This window comes from Phocoena sinus, chromosome 13 (assembly GCF_008692025.1).
Source record: "Phocoena sinus isolate mPhoSin1 chromosome 13, mPhoSin1.pri, whole genome shotgun sequence".
NCBI classification, from domain to species: Eukaryota; Metazoa; Chordata; class Mammalia; order Artiodactyla; family Phocoenidae; genus Phocoena; species Phocoena sinus.
Genome location: NC_045775.1, coordinates 80,906,692 through 80,926,112, shown reverse-complemented (window position 1 = coordinate 80,926,112; position 19,421 = coordinate 80,906,692). Strand labels below are relative to the sequence as shown.

Below are 19,421 nucleotides of genomic sequence, written 5' to 3'. Positions count from 1 at the left end.
CCCTCAGCAAAGGTAGCAGAGGGTGCGGGGGGGAAGAAGAGCAGGAGAAGGGGTAGGAGGAACAGCAGACCCGTGGGCCTGCTCCAAGCCAAGAGTCGCCTGTGGACCCACCAGGCTCCCAGGTCACCTTTGCAAGGCCAGGCCCCCATGGGCAGCTGTGCAGAGGGCAGCTGCAGAGGACTGGGGCCGCCACTCAGAGGGAGCAACAGGGTGGTGGGCCAGGCTGTGCATATCTCTGCCGTGGGCACTACTCTCTCTTGCTCTGTTCTCTACACCTACCTGTACTCAGGCCCTCACAATCCAGCCTCCTTGCCGCCACCCCAGCCAGAGGGACCCTTGCCTCAGACGGCATCCCCCAGGGCTGCCCTAAAGGGAGGGTCGAGATCCTGCATTGCTTGCATCCCTGGCAGCGTCACACTACCTGGCATACAATGGGTGCCCCACGACTGTGGCTGAAAATGGCATATGGTTTACACAGACTCAGCACCTGCTGTTTGCCAGGCAGTGCTGGGCACACACTCTGGGGCCACAAGTGTATGGACACAAGTCCGTGCCACCCTTGGAGAGCTCACATTTGGTGGGGACAGGGACGTAGAAAATTTCAGGACAGTGTCATCTAATACAACCTGAGGGGCAGGGATCCAGAAGGGTCAGGGAACGTTCCCAGGGGAGATGGTGCCTCTAATCCAACCTCCCACTTACAGACAAGGAAGCAGAGCTCAGATAGGAAAAGTGATCTTCCCAAGTTAATGACAGCAGGTCAGGGACCACATCAGAGCTGAAAGGCAGTTCTCCCAGCCCCAGGTCAGAATTCCTTCCAGAGCAAGGGTGCTCACCCTCACGACTGACGTTGGGCCTGACCATTCTTTACGGTGAGGGCTGCCTGTGCCTCACAGAATGCCTGTGCCTCTGCCCACTAGATGCCAGTGGTACCCTCCCTATCAACCGTGACATCCGAACGCCTCCAGACCTTACCAAACGTCCACTGAGGAGCAAAACTGCCCTCGGTCGAGAGCTACTAGTCTAGAACTTGGGAAATCTGAACCGAGATGAGAGAGACATTAGTCAAAGTCAAGCCCTGGGCCACAGATGTGGACGAAAAAGTCTGCTGTCAGGGCTGGGCCAGCCTTGCAAATAGGCACCAGGCTTACCAGCCCAGGCTCACTTTTTACCCGTGTGCCCGCACTTCTGAGATCCCTTAGATTTGCGTCTCGCTTGTAACTTTTTCAAAGTGCTTCAGCTCACCACACCCCTGTGAGGTGTATAACAGAAAATATTCTGTTATTTTCCTCATTCTACAGATGAGGAAATTGAGGTTCCAGAAGCTTAGATGCACCAAAGTCACCCAGTGAGCTAGTGGCCAACCCCGGCTGGAACTCCCCCCCGATGGAGCCGCCCCAAGACAGAGACTGACAGGGCGGAGAGAAGAAGGTCTTTCAACTTCTGCATCTACTTCTGGAAGCCTGTGTCCCTAGAACTCAAATCCATTAGTTCCTAACAGTCCCCAGGGGCACCGTAACTCTGGTCTCTTACAGATGAGAACTACGGAGGCTCAGAGAGGACAAGAGCACATCCAATTGCACACGAGAAGGCCTGGAGGGGAGCTGGGCGCTAGCCCTCTTCCCTCAGTGCCAGCTCACCTCCAGGCTGGGCCCGAAGGGTCTGGGCCGCTCCCAGGCCATGACTGCGCCCCTTAGACCCTGCCTGACCAGTGGGTCCTTCCAGGCACTTAGCGGGCACCACTCCCCATCAACATGGAACATCTGGTACTTATAACTCCCTCCCTCTGACGCAGGCAGGGGAGGCCTGAGTGAGAGAATGTTTTCATCTGTGAATCAGTTCTGCTATTAAGAGTAATCCTTCTATTGCTAATTATTGGTGATAGCAATGGTGCACACGTTTGTGCATTTATTACACACCAGGAACAATCCTGGGGGCCATTAAAGCCCTACTCACGAAAGTGTGCTGCAGCCCCACGGGGCAGGAGTTATTGGCCCCACTTTACAGATAGTCAAGCTGAGTTTCAGACAGGTTAAGGAGCTTTACGGCCAGTACGTGTGGGTGACGGGATCCCAACTCAGACCTGGTTGACTCTGAGGCTCTGTGCTTCTCCCACCGCAACGAGACCCCAGAACTCCAAGGGGCACAAATGGGCAAATATACCAGAAAAGACAAACTCATTAGAGCCTGAAGTGGGTTTTTTTAGCAAAGTTGAATAAACCATCCATAGTCTTGCACATCCAATCCACCCTGTAAAGAAATCCCTTCTCCTTAGAAATCACAAAGGGAAACTTCAGGCTGCCAGACCTGTGAGCATGGTGGGCTCGGTTAAGAAGGGTCTGTAGTACTAAGTAGAGTGAGCCTGGCTGCTGCCCCCTGGCCTCTGGTGGTCCCAGGAGGGCCCAGGAAATGGGGAAAGAGCAATGTAGTGGTTTCCCGAGTACCAACCACCCCACTGCAGTCTCCAGATGGGGAAAGGATAGGGGATAGTGGGCAGGCTAGTGCCCCCAGGAAACATGGGTCCTCAAGCACAGCGGTGTGGGATGCCCACCTACCCCTACCTGCATTGCCTATGGAGTCACCTGTCATAGATTCCTCCTGCCAGGGTCAGCATCCATCCAGCCAAGTGCAGGCCCAGTTTGGGCAATTTTCTTCCCCAACTAAAATGTGAAGTTCAAGGTGGCATTTCTCAGAACCCCCTTGAGCAAGTCCCTTCTCTCTCGGCCTCCTGAACTCACCCACAAAAGGTGTGATGCCGCCCAGTGGGTTCTGAAGGGCACATGGCCGTGGACTTCAGGTAAAGAACCAGCCCTGGGCTCTGAATGGAGCCGGGCCTTGCTTCCTGGCCCTGGGCCCCTTCCTGCCCTCAGCAGCCGTTTGCAGGGGGTTGGGGCGCATCCCTAGGCCAGAGAGAGGGGTTGTGGGGTAGTCCAGCGGCAAGGACAGGTTCTTCCTCCTCCCCTCTCTGGGCCTCTGGGTCTCAGTCCCAGGAGCTGGAGCCTGGCAAGGTCAGCAGAGTGCTGAGGCAGGCAGGATGCCCATCCTCCTCTGAGAGGACAGCAGGGGCACACAGGTGACAGGAACAGGACAGGCTGGCCCTTCCCCACAGTCCAGAGGGTCAGGGCGCAGAGGATAAGTTACAGGCCTGGTGGGTCAAGGTCCCCTTCACAATGGGTGTGCCCTGGAGGGGCTCCTTCTAACCTGCCCAGAAGTGGGAGGGAGGTACCTAGGGTTGGGAAGCAACTCTAAGGGTCCCTGTCAGGGGTCTCAGGGAAGCCATCAGTGGCTGAGTTAAGAGTAGGTCTGTCTCCTCAGTTAATATTTTATTGAGACCCAAACGTGGCGCCTGAGGGTTTGGTTACTTATCCCTGAGCCTTGCCTGGGGAAGGGGACTGTGGGCTAAGAGTCGAAGGAACGGCCCATCACTCAGCAGAGGTTTTATGTTACTCGCTGCTGCAGCCTGATGCCCTGGGCTGAGGGTCCTTCCTGTAATCTTCACCCTGTGCCACCCCCCACCACCGGGCGGCCAAGCCGGCCGTGCTCACTGGGGGCGGCTAAGACCGGCGGGCCTAGGACAGCCAGGGGTGCCCTCTCAAGGTGTCACCAGCATCTCACTCACACCCACCCCAAGCGCCGCGGCTCCATCCCCTCTGGAACTCTTCAGAGCCCGAGCCTTCTCTGCCCCCTTAGTCCCAGGCCAGCCCCCCGGAGCCGGGAGGGGGCGGCGGCCGAGGCGGGCAGGGCCGCGGAGCGCAGCGTCCCTGAGGGCCGCTCCTCGCCGGACCCGGGAACCCGCACCCCGGAGCGCAAGTGCTGTTCCCTCCCCTCTGACCGCTGGCCCCCGGCGCAGGGCAGCGGAGGGGCGGGTGGCCGTGCATTACCTTCCATGGACATGGGCTCCAGGATGCCGAACTGCTTGAGGACGGCGATGAACAGCAGTACCACCACTGCCATGGCGCAGAGCTCCATGCCCTGGATGCCCATGGCGGCCCGGGCTACCTGGGGCCGGGGCGTGCCCCTCGCCCGCGCGCTGCCTCTGGAGGCACAGGGGCCGGTGCAGCCTGCCCGGCCTCTAGGGGAGACGGCGGCTCACATGCCCCAGGCAGGCGGCGCTGCGGGTGTCGGCGGGGCCGGGGCCCCGCGGAGGGCGGCGGCGGCGGCGGCGAGCTGGGACCGGCCAGGAGGTTGGACCCCGCGCGGCGGCCGAGCAGAGCGCAACTTTCCAAGTCAGCCGGCAAACTTCGAGGCGCGGCGGCGCGGAGCGCAGCTCGGGCAGCCGGCGCGGGCCAGAGGTGCCTCCATGCCCGGCGCGGGCGCTGCGCCTCTTTCGCCCCCTCTCCAGCCTCACGGGCTCCGGGGCGCGGGGTCTGCGGGGGTCCCGAGCGCTCCCGGGCGCTCCCGGCTGCCCCAGCCTCCATCGCGGCTCCCGGCGCGCTCATTGGCCTAGGCGCGGCGACCACCCGGGGAGGAGTCCCCTGCGGCCCCCCCCAGCCCGCGCCAGCCCGGGAAGGGGCGGAGGGAGGCGGCCCCGCCCCGCACGGGCCAGCCCTCAGACGGAGTCTGGCTCCGAGCCACCGCTACCCGGCCAGCCCCCGGGAGGCCGCGCGGTCGGCGGTTTCACTGAACCGCCCGTGCAGGGTGGGGCCGAGTGGCTGGGCAGGGGGCCGGGGCCGGAGAGGAAGGGAGTCGCAGCGCCGCTCCCAGTGGGGAGTCGGGGCTCCCCTCTCCTGGCGGAGGAGCACTGAGCCTGGCCACCGCCAATCTCCGCCCGGCGGGCCAGCGCAGAGCTGGCCTTCGGAGGATCCGGGAAGCCCTCTCGCCCCAGGGTATTTCCCACAACCATCATTCCAAGGCCCGAGATTGAACTTGGCCCGCGTCTGGCCCCCGCTGAAAATGGAAAAGTTGGTATCCAAAGTTCAGGAAACCCGCATGCGCTCGAGGCTTTAGGAGAGAGTTGGGCTTTGGCATTAGAGTCTATGGAGCTGAGTTCAGATTCTGACTTTGCTGCGTGACCTTGGTCGAGTCACGGACTTGCCGCCGCCTCCTCCTCCTCCTCCCCAAAGAGGGGCGGGTGCCTGCCTTTCCGGCTGTGGGAAAGAGCTGAGCGGATGCCAAGTGCTACGCGCGGGTAGCGCAAGGGAGTGCTAAATCGTTGTGGATCGATTTCTTCCAGCCCGGGGTCACTGGGTAGAAAAGGAAAGCCGCGGAAAGGAAGGAGAGAGGAAGGGGAGAGGAGGGGGCGTGGCAGGGCGGGGCCCGGAATCCTCCAAGCCCCCAAACTCCGGGACTTGAGGGCCGGAGCCGTGACTCTCTGCTGCCCTCCAGCGGGCGCTCCGCACCGCGGTGTCCTCACCAGCCCCAAGACTCCAGGCGCTGGAAGCGTGCGCTGCTGTGAACATCAAGTTCTCCTTTTCTCTGTTGTCTTAGTGGAGGGGGAAATCCAGCCCCGTACCGCGCTTGTGAGCGTTAACCCTGTTTGGACCTGGGGCCTGAACAATAGCAGCTTCCATTTATGGAGCCTCTACTACCACTCTGTCATTCATTCAACAAATACTGAGAGTGTACTGCGTCCCAGGCGCAGGGGACAGGTCCCAGGGCAGGGCACGGCGGGAAACCGCCGCGTGCGCCGCTGAGGGCCCCGCAGGAGCTGCAAGCGAGCCAAGCCTTTAGCTTTACTTGTAATCCTTAAGGGCTCCCCCAGTGGGCATTCCTCTTCCCCCATTTTACAGGTGAGAAAACCGAGACCTAGAGGGTGGATTATGGAAGGGGATATAGGTGCAGCCCAGGCCTGCTGGATGCCAGAGCAGATGCTTTCCCAGGAAACCGCACTGCTCCTGGTGGAAGCTGAAGCAGGGAGAGGCTGTGACGTCTCTTTCCGCCTGTGCAGTTCAACCTCACTATTTAACGCACCTGGTGAAAAGACTGAGTTATTGGAGATATTTTTAAAGAACTGTAAATGCACAGCTTTCAATTCCATTTAAGTGGGCATGTGGTGCGTCTCCACTGACCAAAGGCAAGAGGTCTAAGTAGAGATGCTAACGATTGCAGGCGGATGTGGTTCTGTTAGAGCCCATGAGTTGCTTGTGTGTAAAAGTCTAGAAAGGTTAAAAAGCCTCCAGCCATCTAACTTACACACTCAAGTGCTGAGCAAGATCTAGCCTGTGTCGCAGCTCGTTCCCACCAGTCCTCGCTCGACAGCCTGGTTAAAAGCCCAGCGATGCGAAACCTCCCTAAGCCTGTTCCTCATCCGTAAAACGGGGGTGATAATCCAACCTCTCCAGGGGCTTGTAAAGGATTGAATAAGACGAGGACTGGCATGTGTCGCGGGCTCCAACGGGGACGGGTCCTCCTGAGCTGCCAGCCCTGCTCCCTGCCTCAGTTTCCCCTGGTGCTCCCGAGCATCTCCCCTGTGAAAGCTTCAGTGACTGCCCATAAACACTGAGCTAGAAACGAGACATCGATCTCTGGCTCTGCGGCGTAAAATATTAACGACGCCTAAGTGGATACCGGGGCTGAGAGCAGAATGTCCGCTCGGCCTTGGCAGCCCGGGCCAGGGGCCTAATGGATGGGAAGCTGATTCCCCTGCTTGTTCAGTAGCCCGGGGCCTGCCAGCTCTGGGGCCAACCTAGGTCCACTGAGGCTGTGCTGGCAGACCTGTCACACCTCCTCTTGCCCAGGACCTAGAGAGGGGAGCTGGCAGACAATCCCCCAAGTCCCATACCTCCTCCCCCACACCCATGAAGTGCCAGGCCAGGCCTTTCCCAGCTGCCTCTAGCTCCCCCCAGGGCGGAATTTGCCCTGGCATGCACTCACCCCTCCCCCACTCCCCAAAGGCAAGCTGGGTGTCGGCAGTGCTCCGTGCCAGCTCCCTGCCTTGGGGGAGAGGCAGGCTCAGGGGAGGGGCACAGACACAGAAATCTCTGCAGGGCAGGGGGCTGAGGGCTGCCACAGATGTAGAGAAATAAGAGGGAGCCACTGGCTCTTCCTCGATGACGAGGGAAGCCTGGAGGGCCCTGAGCCCTCGCTGGAGGTCCCTGAGGCACTGGTGTCCTGATCTAACTTAGAACGTTTCAGAGACCCAGCTGCTTTGGAGCTGGGTAGGGTGCCCTCTAAACCTAGGCTTGCACCCCGATGCCTCAGGTTACGGTTTTCCTTTGTCCTGGAATTTTGGGGGGGGGGTGGCCTGGAATATTTTTGATGCCACTCCAGTTCTGCCTCCAGGAAACCAGCCCGGATCACACCACCAACCGCCTGCACTAACCCTCTCTCCCCTGAACCCGCGAGGCCTCCGCTGCGTGGGCCACACCTTCTGCGCTGTGTGTCTCAGCTGTCAGCCCAGACATCTTCCGTGTCGTCCGCGCTGCCCCGCCGCTCTTGTGGGCGGGGACACTGTCAGTTTGGCCAACATTCATTGGATGCCGCCTGCCTGCTGTTGCTGATCACCTAGCTGCCCAAGGATTTCAAGAGGTCTTTCGACTCTTAAGGGAGGAATGGGGACGGACACATGCTGTTTAGAGGGACACGTTGCCTGCAAACAGCCCAGCAAGTTAGTTATTCCTGTCCCAACTCTCTGGAGGGCAGGCCTCCCTTGGTTCTAGTGCATTCTACTGGGCAGAGCAGGCGTTATGCCATTTATTCATCCTTCTCATATTTCATAACAACCAGACAAGAATTCCACAGGCCAAAGAAATGCCTCTAGGACTCCTCCCCGTGATGTCCCAGGGCTCCTCAAATGCAGCTCAGCCAAAGCCGAACACTCAGTCTTGCCCCACCCCAGCCCCTCCTCAAGCTCCCTGTCTCAACTGCTCAGGCCAGACCCCCGGCTCTTAGACGGGGCTCTGCCTGTCCCCGCTCCTGCCCAGTCCGTCACCTAGCTCTGGCACCGTGCCTCTTTCTCATCCATCTTTGCTCCTAGTGGCAACCGGCCCAGCCACGCCATCGTCCCTCTCCCCTGTACTCGCGACATCACCCGCTGCCCCAATGCCTCTCCCCACCTCCGCTCTGTCCTCCTATCTCTTCTCCATTCGGCAGCCAGAATGCTCATCTCTAGGTGAATGCCAGGTCCCATCCTTCCCTGGCTTGGGAATCCCCAGTGGCTCTTGGAGTCAACACTGGTTGTGTTTGCCTGCTTGGTATCCCTCCCCCTGATTTGGTAACAGCACCCTGATTTCCTTTGTTGAACCCCCTGCCCCTGCTAGCCTCAGGCCAGTGATTTCAGGGGTTTGGGGATATGACTGGTCGATCAGCATCAGTTCCTCTTTTCCTGCTCCACAACACCCCTCTGCTACCATGTGATTGGTTCAGGGACGGGCACCAGATGGGAGCCAGGATGATGAGAGACCTCGTGGGACTGGCCCTGGACAAGCAGGGGAGAAGCACTCTCTCTTACTATGGCAGCTAAGTGGCCACCCCGCCACCATGTGAGGCCAACGAGCCTGAGAATGTAGTCACCTCATGAGAAAGCACAGCAAAATGTAGAGAGAAAGAAACTGAGTCCGGCACACAATACCGTGTGCCTGGATCCAGCTGTGCCTGATGGCACATTCAAACCTATATCTTTCAGTTAGAGGAGCCAATAAATCCTCCTATTGTTGCTTAAGCCAGTGTGAGTTGGGTTGCTGTCCCTTGCAACCAAGATGGTCCCGATGAATGCATTTTCCACCACTCACAGAACAAAGGCCAAAATCCATAACAAACCCCATAAGAGCAGCGGACATCTTCTGAGCACTTGCTGTGTACCAGGCACTTCAGCACAGCTCATGTCCCTCATTCCTCACACATCCCGATAAGGCAGGGGCTTGGCAAGAGGAAGACATTGAAGCACAGAGTGGTTAATGCTTTAAGGGCACACAGCTGATAAACCACAGCGTTAGGATTTGAACCCAAGCAGTCCAGCTCCAGAGCCTGTGATTTTTTTTTTTTTTTTTTTGCGGTACAGGGGCCTCTCACTGTTGTGGCCTCTCCCATTGCAGAGCACAGGCTCCGGACGCGCAGGCTCAGCGGCCATAGCTCACGGGCCCAGCCGCTCCGCGGCATGTGGGATCTTCCCGGACCGGGGCACGAACCCGTGTCCCCTGCATCGGCAGGCGGACTCTCAACCACTGCGCCGCCAGGGGAGCCCCAGAGCCTGTGAATTTAGTTCAACGCCACCCTGTCCCTGTAGACCCATGTGGTCAGGCTCCTCCTCCTCTCCTTTGCTCACGTGACCCCAGCCACACTTGCAGGTACCAGGACTCTCCCATCCCCAGGTCTCTGTGCAGGCTCCTCCCTGAGCTGTAGTACCCTTCCTCCTCCTCCCCTACACACATCCTACTCGTCCTTTGGTTCTCAGCTTAATGTCACATCTGCAGAGGTGACTTCCCTGCCCTCCTCCCCTTTATTAGTCTCTACATGGCCCCCATCCCGTTCCCTTTTTGCAGTTATCACAGTGTGAACTTAGATATTTATTTGTGTATTGATTTATCTGTTTATGCTCTCCCACTAGATTGTAACATTCCTGAAGATACGGGTATTACCTGCCTCGTATGAGTATTTGCAAAATGTCAGACGATGCCTTTTCTCCAATTATTACAGCAGAGGGTGTCCTGTGTCACTAGCAAGAGCATTAGACTGGGAGTCCAGGAGAACCAGGGCCAAGTCCCTAGTTCCAACCCTAGCCTGTTAACAGACTTGGCCAAGGCATACCACCTCTCTGAGCCTTCCTTTCCTTCTTGCAAAATGGGGTAACTTGCTGACATTTACCTGCCGGTCACACTATGAGCTATGAGCATCTGATAAGCTGATGGATGTGAAAGAATCCAAAAACACACACGAGGGACCTTGTTCCTGAAGGAGCCTGCTTCCTCGGAGCCACGACCAGTTCTCTTTGCCTTGTAGCATCACCCAAGCGCTGCAATCAAACAGACCCGTGGGGCCACACAGAACCCATCCACTCAAGCTCTGTTCCAGCCCAGCTTCAGATGAAATGTGAGAGATTTATGGCCACAGGTAACAGAAAAGCTCCATTCATTAGCTTAAACTATAAGGAACTATAGCATGTCACACACAGGAAGTCCAGTAGGAGGCTGTCTCCAGGGGCAGTCAGCTCAGATCCAGCAGTATATTTAAGGATCTGGGATCTTGTGTCCACCTACACTGCCAGCCACAGAGCATCTACCTTATCCACAGTGTATTGACCTCATGATCACAAGATGAATGCCTAGTTCCAGACATCACACCCCGACATGACAACGTCCTGGGAAAGAAGGGACCATCTCTTCCTATGTCTCTTTCTTACAGCAAGGAAAACTTTTCCATTAAGCTTCTCATGAACAATCCCTCATGTTTCATTGGCTGGAATTGTTTCACATGCCATCCCTACATCAGCTGCTGGCAAGAGGAGTGAGACCACCACTGTAGCAGAGACTGCTAGCCCTCCATCAAAACTCATTCTCTTCTCTTCTACAGTAAAAAAATGTCTTAACCAGGGACATGGCTGCCTGATAGTGACAGCATTTCTCAGACTCCTTTGCAATTAGGGGTGGCCATGTGACTAAGTTCTTGCCAGTGGAAGTGATGGGCTGCTTTGAGCACACTCACTTAAGACAGTGAGTAAGTCTATTACTCATTGTCTCTTCTCTTTTCCCACTGGCTGGAACCCAGACATGTTGATGACCAGACTCAGCCACGTAGATCATGACAAACTTGGGAAGGGGCTGGGGGGATGGTGCCACAAGATGGAAGGGCTCTGGCTCCCTGAATGACCACATGGAGCACAGCCTCCCACCCATCTGGACCACTCACCATGAGCTGTTAAGGGAGAAATAAATAAACTTTTAAAAAGATCAAGTGTAAGTTGGCTGTTTTGAAAGTAGAAGTGGAAGAGAAGAAGGAAATACCAGATATTGAAGGCTTCACAGGGCTGGAAAAGGAAAGTGCTTTTGGACCAAACAGAAGACAAAAGTGCAAAAAAGCATCTTTCAAGGGTCCTTTAAGATTTACCAGCTGGGACTTCCCTGGTGGAACAGTGGTTAAGAATCCGCCTGCCAATGCAGGCGACGCAGATTTGAGCCCTGGTCTGGGAAGATCCCACATGCCGTGGAGCAACGAAGCCCGTGCACCACAACTACTGAGCCTGCGCTCTAGAGCCCACGAGCCACAACTACTGAGCCCACGTGCCACAACTACTGAAGCCCGCGCGCCCAGAGCCCGTGCTCCGCGACAAAAAGAAGCCACCACAATGAGAAGCCCGCACATTGCAACAAAGACCCATGCAGCCAAAAATAACTAACTAAATAAATTTATAATAAAAAAATAAAGATTCACCAGCCGAACATTTAGCCAAACAAAGGTGAGAGGAAGTGATGGGTAGGACAAGGAAGCCAAGAAATAGAGCAGCTGTCAGAACTATATTCGGAAGAGAACTTTGTCAATGGTTACTGACCAAGGAACCAACTGGAAGCAAATGGATCAGAAACTGACCAAGTCTTTGAGGGAATTATATTGTGGTCAGAAGCCTAGTCCCCAAAAGCCTGTGTCTAATTAAGACTTACCATAACTCTTGGGCCTCCCAACTTGCACTAGCAGAAAACTTGTGCAGCTCTATGGCCTCATAGGAGGGCACACCTCCCAACACCTACTTCCAATGTGGCCAAATGAACACAAATGGGAAATGGAGAGGGAAGGTCCTCCTGGAGGGTAAGGCTGGGACCTTGGAGGAGGGGACATGGTAGGTGGTCTCAGAGAGCAGAACTGGGCCGGTTGAGCTTTCTCATTTCACTGCCAGGGCAGGTAGCCCAGGAATCCTCCCTATACAAATCCTCATTGTACGTGTTTCCTGAAGTCAGATAGTGAGAGTTATTTTTAGTGAGTTTCTTAGGGAACCATTGACTGAAACCGCCCACCCTGGCAAGTCACGATAATGACAGCTTGCATGAGCTATCTCACAACAGGAGGTCCCAATAAGGAACAAAGAACTAACAAGCTACCACCAGCTGGAAGAATCCGGGAGGGGCCAAAAGGAGGAAGGAGACATCAGCCCATAATATGTCCTGCCAACCTCCCAGAGACCTTCGAGCTGGAATCCATCTTGGCTGAGAGATGTAAGCACCACCAGGAAGGACCCTGAGTCAGACCAAATATGGGCACAAGCAAGATGATTGGCCAGAGACAACCTGGAAACTAACCCCATTACCATAAAACCTGAGACTGCGAGCCACGTGCAGAGCAGTTCTCGTGGGTTCCCTTACCCCACTGCTCTCCGTCCAGGCGCCCTTTTCCAATAAAGTCTTTTGCTTTGTCAGCACGTGTGTGTCCTCAGACAATTCATTTCCAAGTGTTAGATAAGAGCCCACTCTCGGGCCCTGGATGAGGTCCCCCTTCCTGCAACAAGTTCAGGTCATGAGTAATTTGTTATCCAAATCTATCAGATTCCTGAGTTTTGGATAACAAACATGAGAGTCCATGAAGGAAAGACAGCTCAAAAATTTATCTGACTCTGTGCAGTTCCTGAGTTTGGATAGGGAGAGTTCTGACAGCAATGATACTTCTATTTGTAATTTCCATCTAGCAGGATTTGAGAGTTGCAATGGACCACTGTCTACTGTGTGTTTCCCGTTCTTACCTTACCTCCCTTACGTTGGGAGGAAGTGTGCTATAGACATGGAAGAAGGATGGGCACAGGTGTTTGCTGGTGAACAGGGACAGAGACTGCCAGTCCCCCACCAAAATTCATTCTACCCTCTGTGGTGACAAACAGAGTTGTTCCTGAACACATGGAGCTTGGGACTGCATTTCCAAAACACCCACGGCCTGGAAATGTGATTAAGTTCCCTCCAGCAGAATGTGAACAGAGGTGAAGTGCGCCCTTTCTGGGTGGAGCCCTTACTGCACTGGGCATAGCTTCCCCTCCCCAACCCTACCGCTGGAGCCCATATGCGGTGGTGACCAGCCTTAACCATGTAACAGTGACACAGCTCTAGGGGTTGGCAAAGCCACAAGGTGGAAGGCACCTGAATATTTGTGTAGAGCAGAGCCTCCGACCAACCTGAACACAGAGCTCAAGATGGTCAAAGAGAGAGAAGTAAACATCTTTGTTCTTAAGCTACTGGGTTTTGGGCGTCTCACTGTTACAGCACCTGAGCTACCCGAATTAATACAAATGTGATGGCTCAGATCAGTCAGGACCCCTCCCTGGGGCGGGGAAGAAGGCTCGGCTCTTCTCATGGTTGAATCTGGGGCTGAAACCAGAGCTCTCTAAAGAGGGAGAAGGTAAGGGGTAGATTCGGGCAAATAAGCAACAGTGTCTGCATGAATACCCCTCTCCTTATAGTATCTAAGCCCAAGGCCCAAGGTCTCACCCCTCTACCCTCTGAGTAAAGAGATATTAAGTAAAGAGAGTCAATTTCCTCCAATGCAGAGTCTTAAAAAGGGCTGTGTCTCACCAGCCTCTACTGACAGGCCTCTCCTTGGGTGGGGCTTAGACAAGTCAATGCCACAGGTATTTATTGAGCCCTCACTCCATGGGTGGTCCTGGTGAGCGGTCTGCAGAGGAGTCAGCCTCCTGTGAAGACATTCCTTAGATGGGCCATTATAAAAGTACAAGTTCAAGAATACGCACCGCCATTCACTGAGCCAGGTACCTGCTAAATGCTTTATGAGAATTACCTGGTTTCATCCCCACATCAACTCTAACAATGGAGGAAACAACATCATTTACCCTTGTGGCAGAGACTTCTGGTTACATAGACTTAGTATCTGTTCTTCCCTTCTTTCTCTCTAACAGAATCCTAATTTTGTAGAGGGGCAACCATGTGTTCTGCCCAAAAAACCCCACTACATTTCCCAGCTTCCTTTGTGGCTAGAGATGGCCACGTGACTCAGTTTGGGCCAATGAGATATAAGCAGAAGGCATTGGGTGGGGCTCCTAGGAAACCATCCTAAAGGGAGTGGGACAGACATAGGCCTCTTTGCGTTTCTTCCCCCCCTGCTTTCTGGAATGGGGTTATGATGGCGGTACCGGGAGCCACAAGAGAAGAATACAGGATTCTGCTGACTTGAGCTGCCAAATTAAACCTAACAACTACCTACCTCTGGATTTCTCATTACTTGAGAAAACTAAACCCCTGTCTCATTTAAGTCATCATTACTTAGGTTTTCTGTTCCATGAAGCTGAGGAGAAACTGAGGCTTACGAGATGTACCCCAAGTGTTCACAGCTGGTAAGAGGCAGAGCCAGGGCTTGAAGTCAGTGCCACAGAGAGATGGCTGCGTGCCCCACAACCACTTCCCCTCCAGCCTGTCCTTGAGGCCTCTTCCTTGCCAGTCTTCGAGGTGAGAACTTCCTTCTAAAGGTCCAGTCCCCACCTGAGGTCTCCAGCTGTTTGTCCTCTGCTGTTCCTCACTATCTCCAGGTTGCCCCACTCTCTAGCCCAGTAGTCGAGTGGGTTTTCTTGGCCCCCAATCGTCATCAGCACTCTCCAGCCTACCTTCCTGCCTTTCCTCTCTGGCCCTGCTGCTCCAAGAACAACCGTGGAGGCATAGAAGCCCACGATGAGGACAGAGGAGAGCTTGGCTGAAAGATGAGGGTGGCCTGGATTGAAGGAGAGGCGGAAGGTCTGGACAGGAGGGAACCTCACTGACAGAATGAATGAAGCCGACAGATTCTGCACATCCCAAATGCAGCTGGGGAGGAAAAGCTGTCGCTTTTAAGTCTCTGCTGCTGATACAGCGATACAGTGATTTTCTCATAACTTACTATTTATAACAAAATGGTAAAAAAAAATTGAGATCGTTTCTAAATGGCAGTGAAGTGTAGAGGTTAATAGTGCAGGCTTTGTAGTCAGGCTGCATGGGTTCAAATCCTGGCTTTTCCACTTATTAGCCATGTGATCTTAGGCAAGTAACTTAACCTCAATATGACTCAGTTTCTGCAACTACAAATGAGAATGGTAATACCTATATCACAGAGTGAGTGTGAGGGTAAAATAAATTAGTACACGTAAAACAATTAGAACAGTGTCCTTTGCCCATTTGAGGGCTGTAGATTCTGTTATTACAGAGAAAGGATTTGTTGCACATCCTAATGACACTCAGAGACCAAGCAGGAACATGGGTGAGTTTGAATACATCGGTCTTTTTAACCATACAAATGCCACTACCTCTCTCAGCTCCCTTGAGTGCAGAAAAGGAAGTTCCAATCACAATGGATTAGCTGGTATCAGACTTACCTTACCACTAAAAACAACTGGACAAAAGTTAACAGAAACAACCCAGAGATGACCCAGATGCTGGAGTTAGCAGATAAGGACTTCAAAATAACTATAATGAATATGTTTTAAAAAATGGAAAAAGAAATGAATGAAAAGATGAAATTTTAACAGAGAATTGGGATTTTGTATCAGTTAGGGTTTGCCAAGGGAAGCAGAACTACCATGAGTGATTTGGAGTAAGGGCTTTATTATAAGAACTAGTCCTTTCACAGTTGTGGCAGTTCAGTAAAGAAGTCTATGGAAGGCTGTTCCCTCTACGTATCCCTGAAGTTGCTGTAGGTCAGTAGCACCAGAAGACAGGAAAAACAAAAAAACAAAACAACAACAAAAAAAAACAAGGACAGGAAATGAAGGTAAGAACAAATTGGAACCCACATCTGTCTCCCCCCCGCCTTCAACCCTGACGACACAGGTGACCCACAGAAGCTGATTCCATCTGCCACACAGAGCTGCACATGTGCCTGGCCCAGTATTCAACAGAAAATTAAAAGTCGTGTCAAGAAACAAGAAAATACAGCTCACACTCAGGAAAAGAAGCAGTCAAAAGAAACTGTCTCTGAGTATCACGAGGTGCCAGATTTAGCAAAGGCTTCAGAGTAGCTATTAAAATGTATTCAAAGAACTTAAGGAAATCATATCTTAAAAAGTAAATGAAAAAGTGACCAATGACTTAGGGGATAGAGCTCAATAAAGTGATAGAAAATATAAAAGAACCAAATGGAAATTCTGGAGATGAAAAGAACTGAAATTTAAAAATTTGTTAGAGGGGTTCAATAGCAGATTTGAACTGGCAGAAGAATCAGTAAACTTGAAGACAGATTAATAGGAATTATCAAAACTAAAGAACAGAGAGGAAAAAAACATTAAAGAAAGATGAAAAGAGTTTCAGATACTTGTGGGCAAATATTAAACATACCAACATATATGTGATGAGAGTCCCAGAAGGAGAAAGGAGCAGAAAAAATATTTGGAGAAATATTAGCCCCAAATCCCCCGGTTTGATGAAAAACATAAATCTACAGATCCAAGAAGCTCAAATAATCCAAAATATAATCATGAAGATATCCATACCTATACACATCATAGTCAGTAGTTGAAAAACAAAGACAGAGAGAAAAGCTCAACGGCAGCAAAGGAAAATTGACACATCATATACAGACAACAATATGAATTTAAGCTGATTTCCCATCAGAAATTATGGAGGCTGGAAAGCAGTGGAATGACATAATTAAGGTGCTGAAAGAAAAGACAAACTATCATCCGAGAATTCTTTATTCAGCCAAAACTATCCTTCAGAAATGAAGATAAAGACATTCCCAGATAAACAGAGACCGAGAGAATTCATTGCTATCAGACCTGCCTTATGAGAAATACTAAAGGAAGTCCTTCAGGCTGAAAGAAAACAATTTAAATCCACAGTAAAAAAATGAAGGGTGCCAGAAATTGTAAATATGTGAATAAATTTAAAAGACTGCATAAATATATTTTTAAAAAGCTCTACTCTTAAGTTCTTTAAAAGACATAAGTTTGCATAAACCAATAATTATAACACTGTATGCTTTGGCTTATAACATGCATAGATACAATATATGTGATGATAAAAGGAGGAGAGAGAAAAAGAATATTGAAGGAACATTTTTATATTTTACTGGAATTAATTTAATATTATTCTGAAGTAAACTGTGATAAATTAAAATGTATACTGTAATCCCTAGAAGAGCCACTAAGCAAGTAACTCAAAATAATATTTTTAAAAATCAATAGGGGAGGGCTTCCCTGGTGGCGCAGTGGTTGAGAGTCTGCCTGCCGATACAGGGGACATGGGTTCGTGCCCCAGCCTGGGAAGATCCCACATGCCCCGTGGCTGGGCCCGTGAGCCACGGCCGCTGAGGCTGCGCGTCCGGAGCCTGTGCTCCGCAACGGGAGAGGCCACAACAGTGAGAGGCCCGCGTACCACAAAAAAAAAAAAAAAAAAAAAAATCAATAGGGGAATTTAAATGGTACAGTAATTAACACAACAAATGTCAGTAAAGGAGGAAGGGAGAACAAAAAGGAGACAATTAGAAAAGAAGTTGTAAGATGGCAGAGGTAAATCCAACCATAACAATAATTACGTGTGAATGGATGAAAAATGAATGCAAGAAAAAAAACAGAAAAGAATATAAGGAAGATATGGGACAAAGGGAAAAGTTTAAAAAGCCTAACAAATGTGTAATTAGAGTCCCAGAAGAAGAGGAGAGAGAGAAAGGGACAGAATTAAAATCTGAAGAAATAATGGTAGAAAAATTCCCAAAACTGATGAAAGATATCAACACGCAGTTTCAACAAGCTCAACAAAACCCAGGCAGAATGAATACAAAGAAAACCACAGCTAGGCATGTCATGGCCAGACTGCTGAAAACCAAACATAAGGAGAAAACCTTAAAGGCATCCAGAGGAAAAAAGACATCCAAGGGAATAACAGTACAAATGATGATAGACTTTGCAACAAAAATCATAGAAGCCAGAATACAATGGAATAACACTTTTTTCAAAGTACTCAAAGAGGACAACTTATAATTCTATACCCAGCAAAAATTAAGACATTCAGAGTTTAAAACAGAGAATTTGTCATCAGTAGACATGTTCCACAAGAAGTACTAAAGAGATGAAGTTCCCCATGTTGGAACCAGCTTCTAGGAATAAGTCTTTGCCCATCACAGGAATCATGGGATCTCTCAGCATCTCAGACCAGAATTAGGGCCAGTGGTCTCTGGGACGAAAGGAACTTCCTGTTCCTTAATTAAGCAGTTCTAGGTCCCACGCTTCTTATGGTCTGGAAAGACTTAGAAGGCATGAGAGAACTGAGCTACTTGACCATGTGCACACATCTCCAAGTGTCACTGTGATGGTGGACCCCTCACTGCCTACTTATGGGAAAACTCTCTTTTGATTGCCCAGTGACCTGTTTGATTCCCCCTTGGTCAGAAGGAGAGGATCTGTCTTCGTGCCTCCAGCCCCATACAAGGCATATCCAAATCCCCATCTAATGTCCCAGGGGTTTACAAGAGTCTAGTAATACTGAATGAGTGATGGAAGGAGGGATGCTTGAGGGCACCGTGTTCTCAGGGCCCCTCATCCTATCCCTGGTCCACCATGATGGACAATTCCCATTCCCTCTGTCACTTGGAGGACTTCTCATCTCTTCTTGTGTCTTTTCTTAACCTTACCCAGCTCCAGCCCAGGGGAACCAACCAGCTCCAGAATGACATGGATAAGGCCATCCATAGCGCTTCTCAGCAACTTCACTTCAGACCCTTAGAGATTACGCAATGTCCACCATGTTGATTTGTGTTTCTTTGGGTAAATTTATATTTCTTGGCTGAACTTGGCTTTCCCATCTCTCTGTACTGGCAAGAGGACTGGGTAATGGTGGGTCAGGAGATCTAGGGCTGTGTAACCCAAGTTACATTGCTTCTCATTTCCTTGGGCCTCAGTTCTTCATCTCCAAAGTCGGGGATTCCTTAATCCCAAGGACACCCTCTCATATGTTGTCATGAGACTCAGGTGCGCCCAGGCACGTGAGAGTGCTCTCTGCACTGAGGGGTTCCATGGACATAACAACTAGTGCCGTGGTATTTTAACGCCGCGCTGAATTAAGGCTGGGGCCCTGTGCGCAAAAGATACACGGGAAACATCAATGGCCAACTCAGAGTCTGCTTGCTCCCCCTGGCATTCACCCCAGTCACAGGCGGTCATCAATCCTCATGCTTTATGACACCGATGCTAAGTGATCTCAAGTCACATCCTTGTTGCTGATCTGTGAAGATGTCTGGACATAAGCATTTCTTTGTTTGAACTTGAGCTGAGGGCCCAAGGGTGTCCTGGGGAATTTCCATCTGGGATGCTTGGTGTCTGTTTCTCGTCTTCTGCGGTGGCCTCTGGCAGCTCAGGGAGGTATGTTTATTACAGATGCTCTGCGTCAGCTGGATGCAGATGAATGACTTGGGATCTGAGATGGAAAACAGCAGGGGAGAAGCCAGAGCTCCAGACTGGGAGCTGGAAGTCCAGGATCTGAGTCCAACCTTTGCCTCCAGCCTGTGGCCCCAACCTGTCCATCCTCCTCTCTGAGCTCAGTGAAGTGAGGGAATTGGGTAATAATAATCATAGTAGCAGCTTCATCTATTGAGTGCTT

General features: G+C 51.8%; 1 protein-coding gene across 3 annotated transcripts in view; it reads right to left on the bottom strand.

Annotated features, from left to right (window-relative positions):
* Window positions 1-19,421, bottom strand: part of KCNIP3 (potassium voltage-gated channel interacting protein 3) — an 87,353-nt gene that overhangs the window by 21,203 nt on the left and 46,729 nt on the right. For 2 of the 3 annotated variants that reach the window (XR_004352997.1, XM_032653621.1), the window contains exon 1: window positions 3,882-4,072. The exons of the other annotated variant lie outside the window; for it this stretch is intronic. Coding sequence is in view for 1 of the 2 variants with exons in the window: in XM_032653621.1 (XP_032509512.1) it covers window positions 3,882-3,984 (103 nt within the window). In the remaining variant the exon portion in view is untranslated. Of the gene's footprint in view, window positions 1-3,881; window positions 4,073-19,421 lie in introns of those variants that run through there. 3 annotated transcript variants of the gene reach the window in all.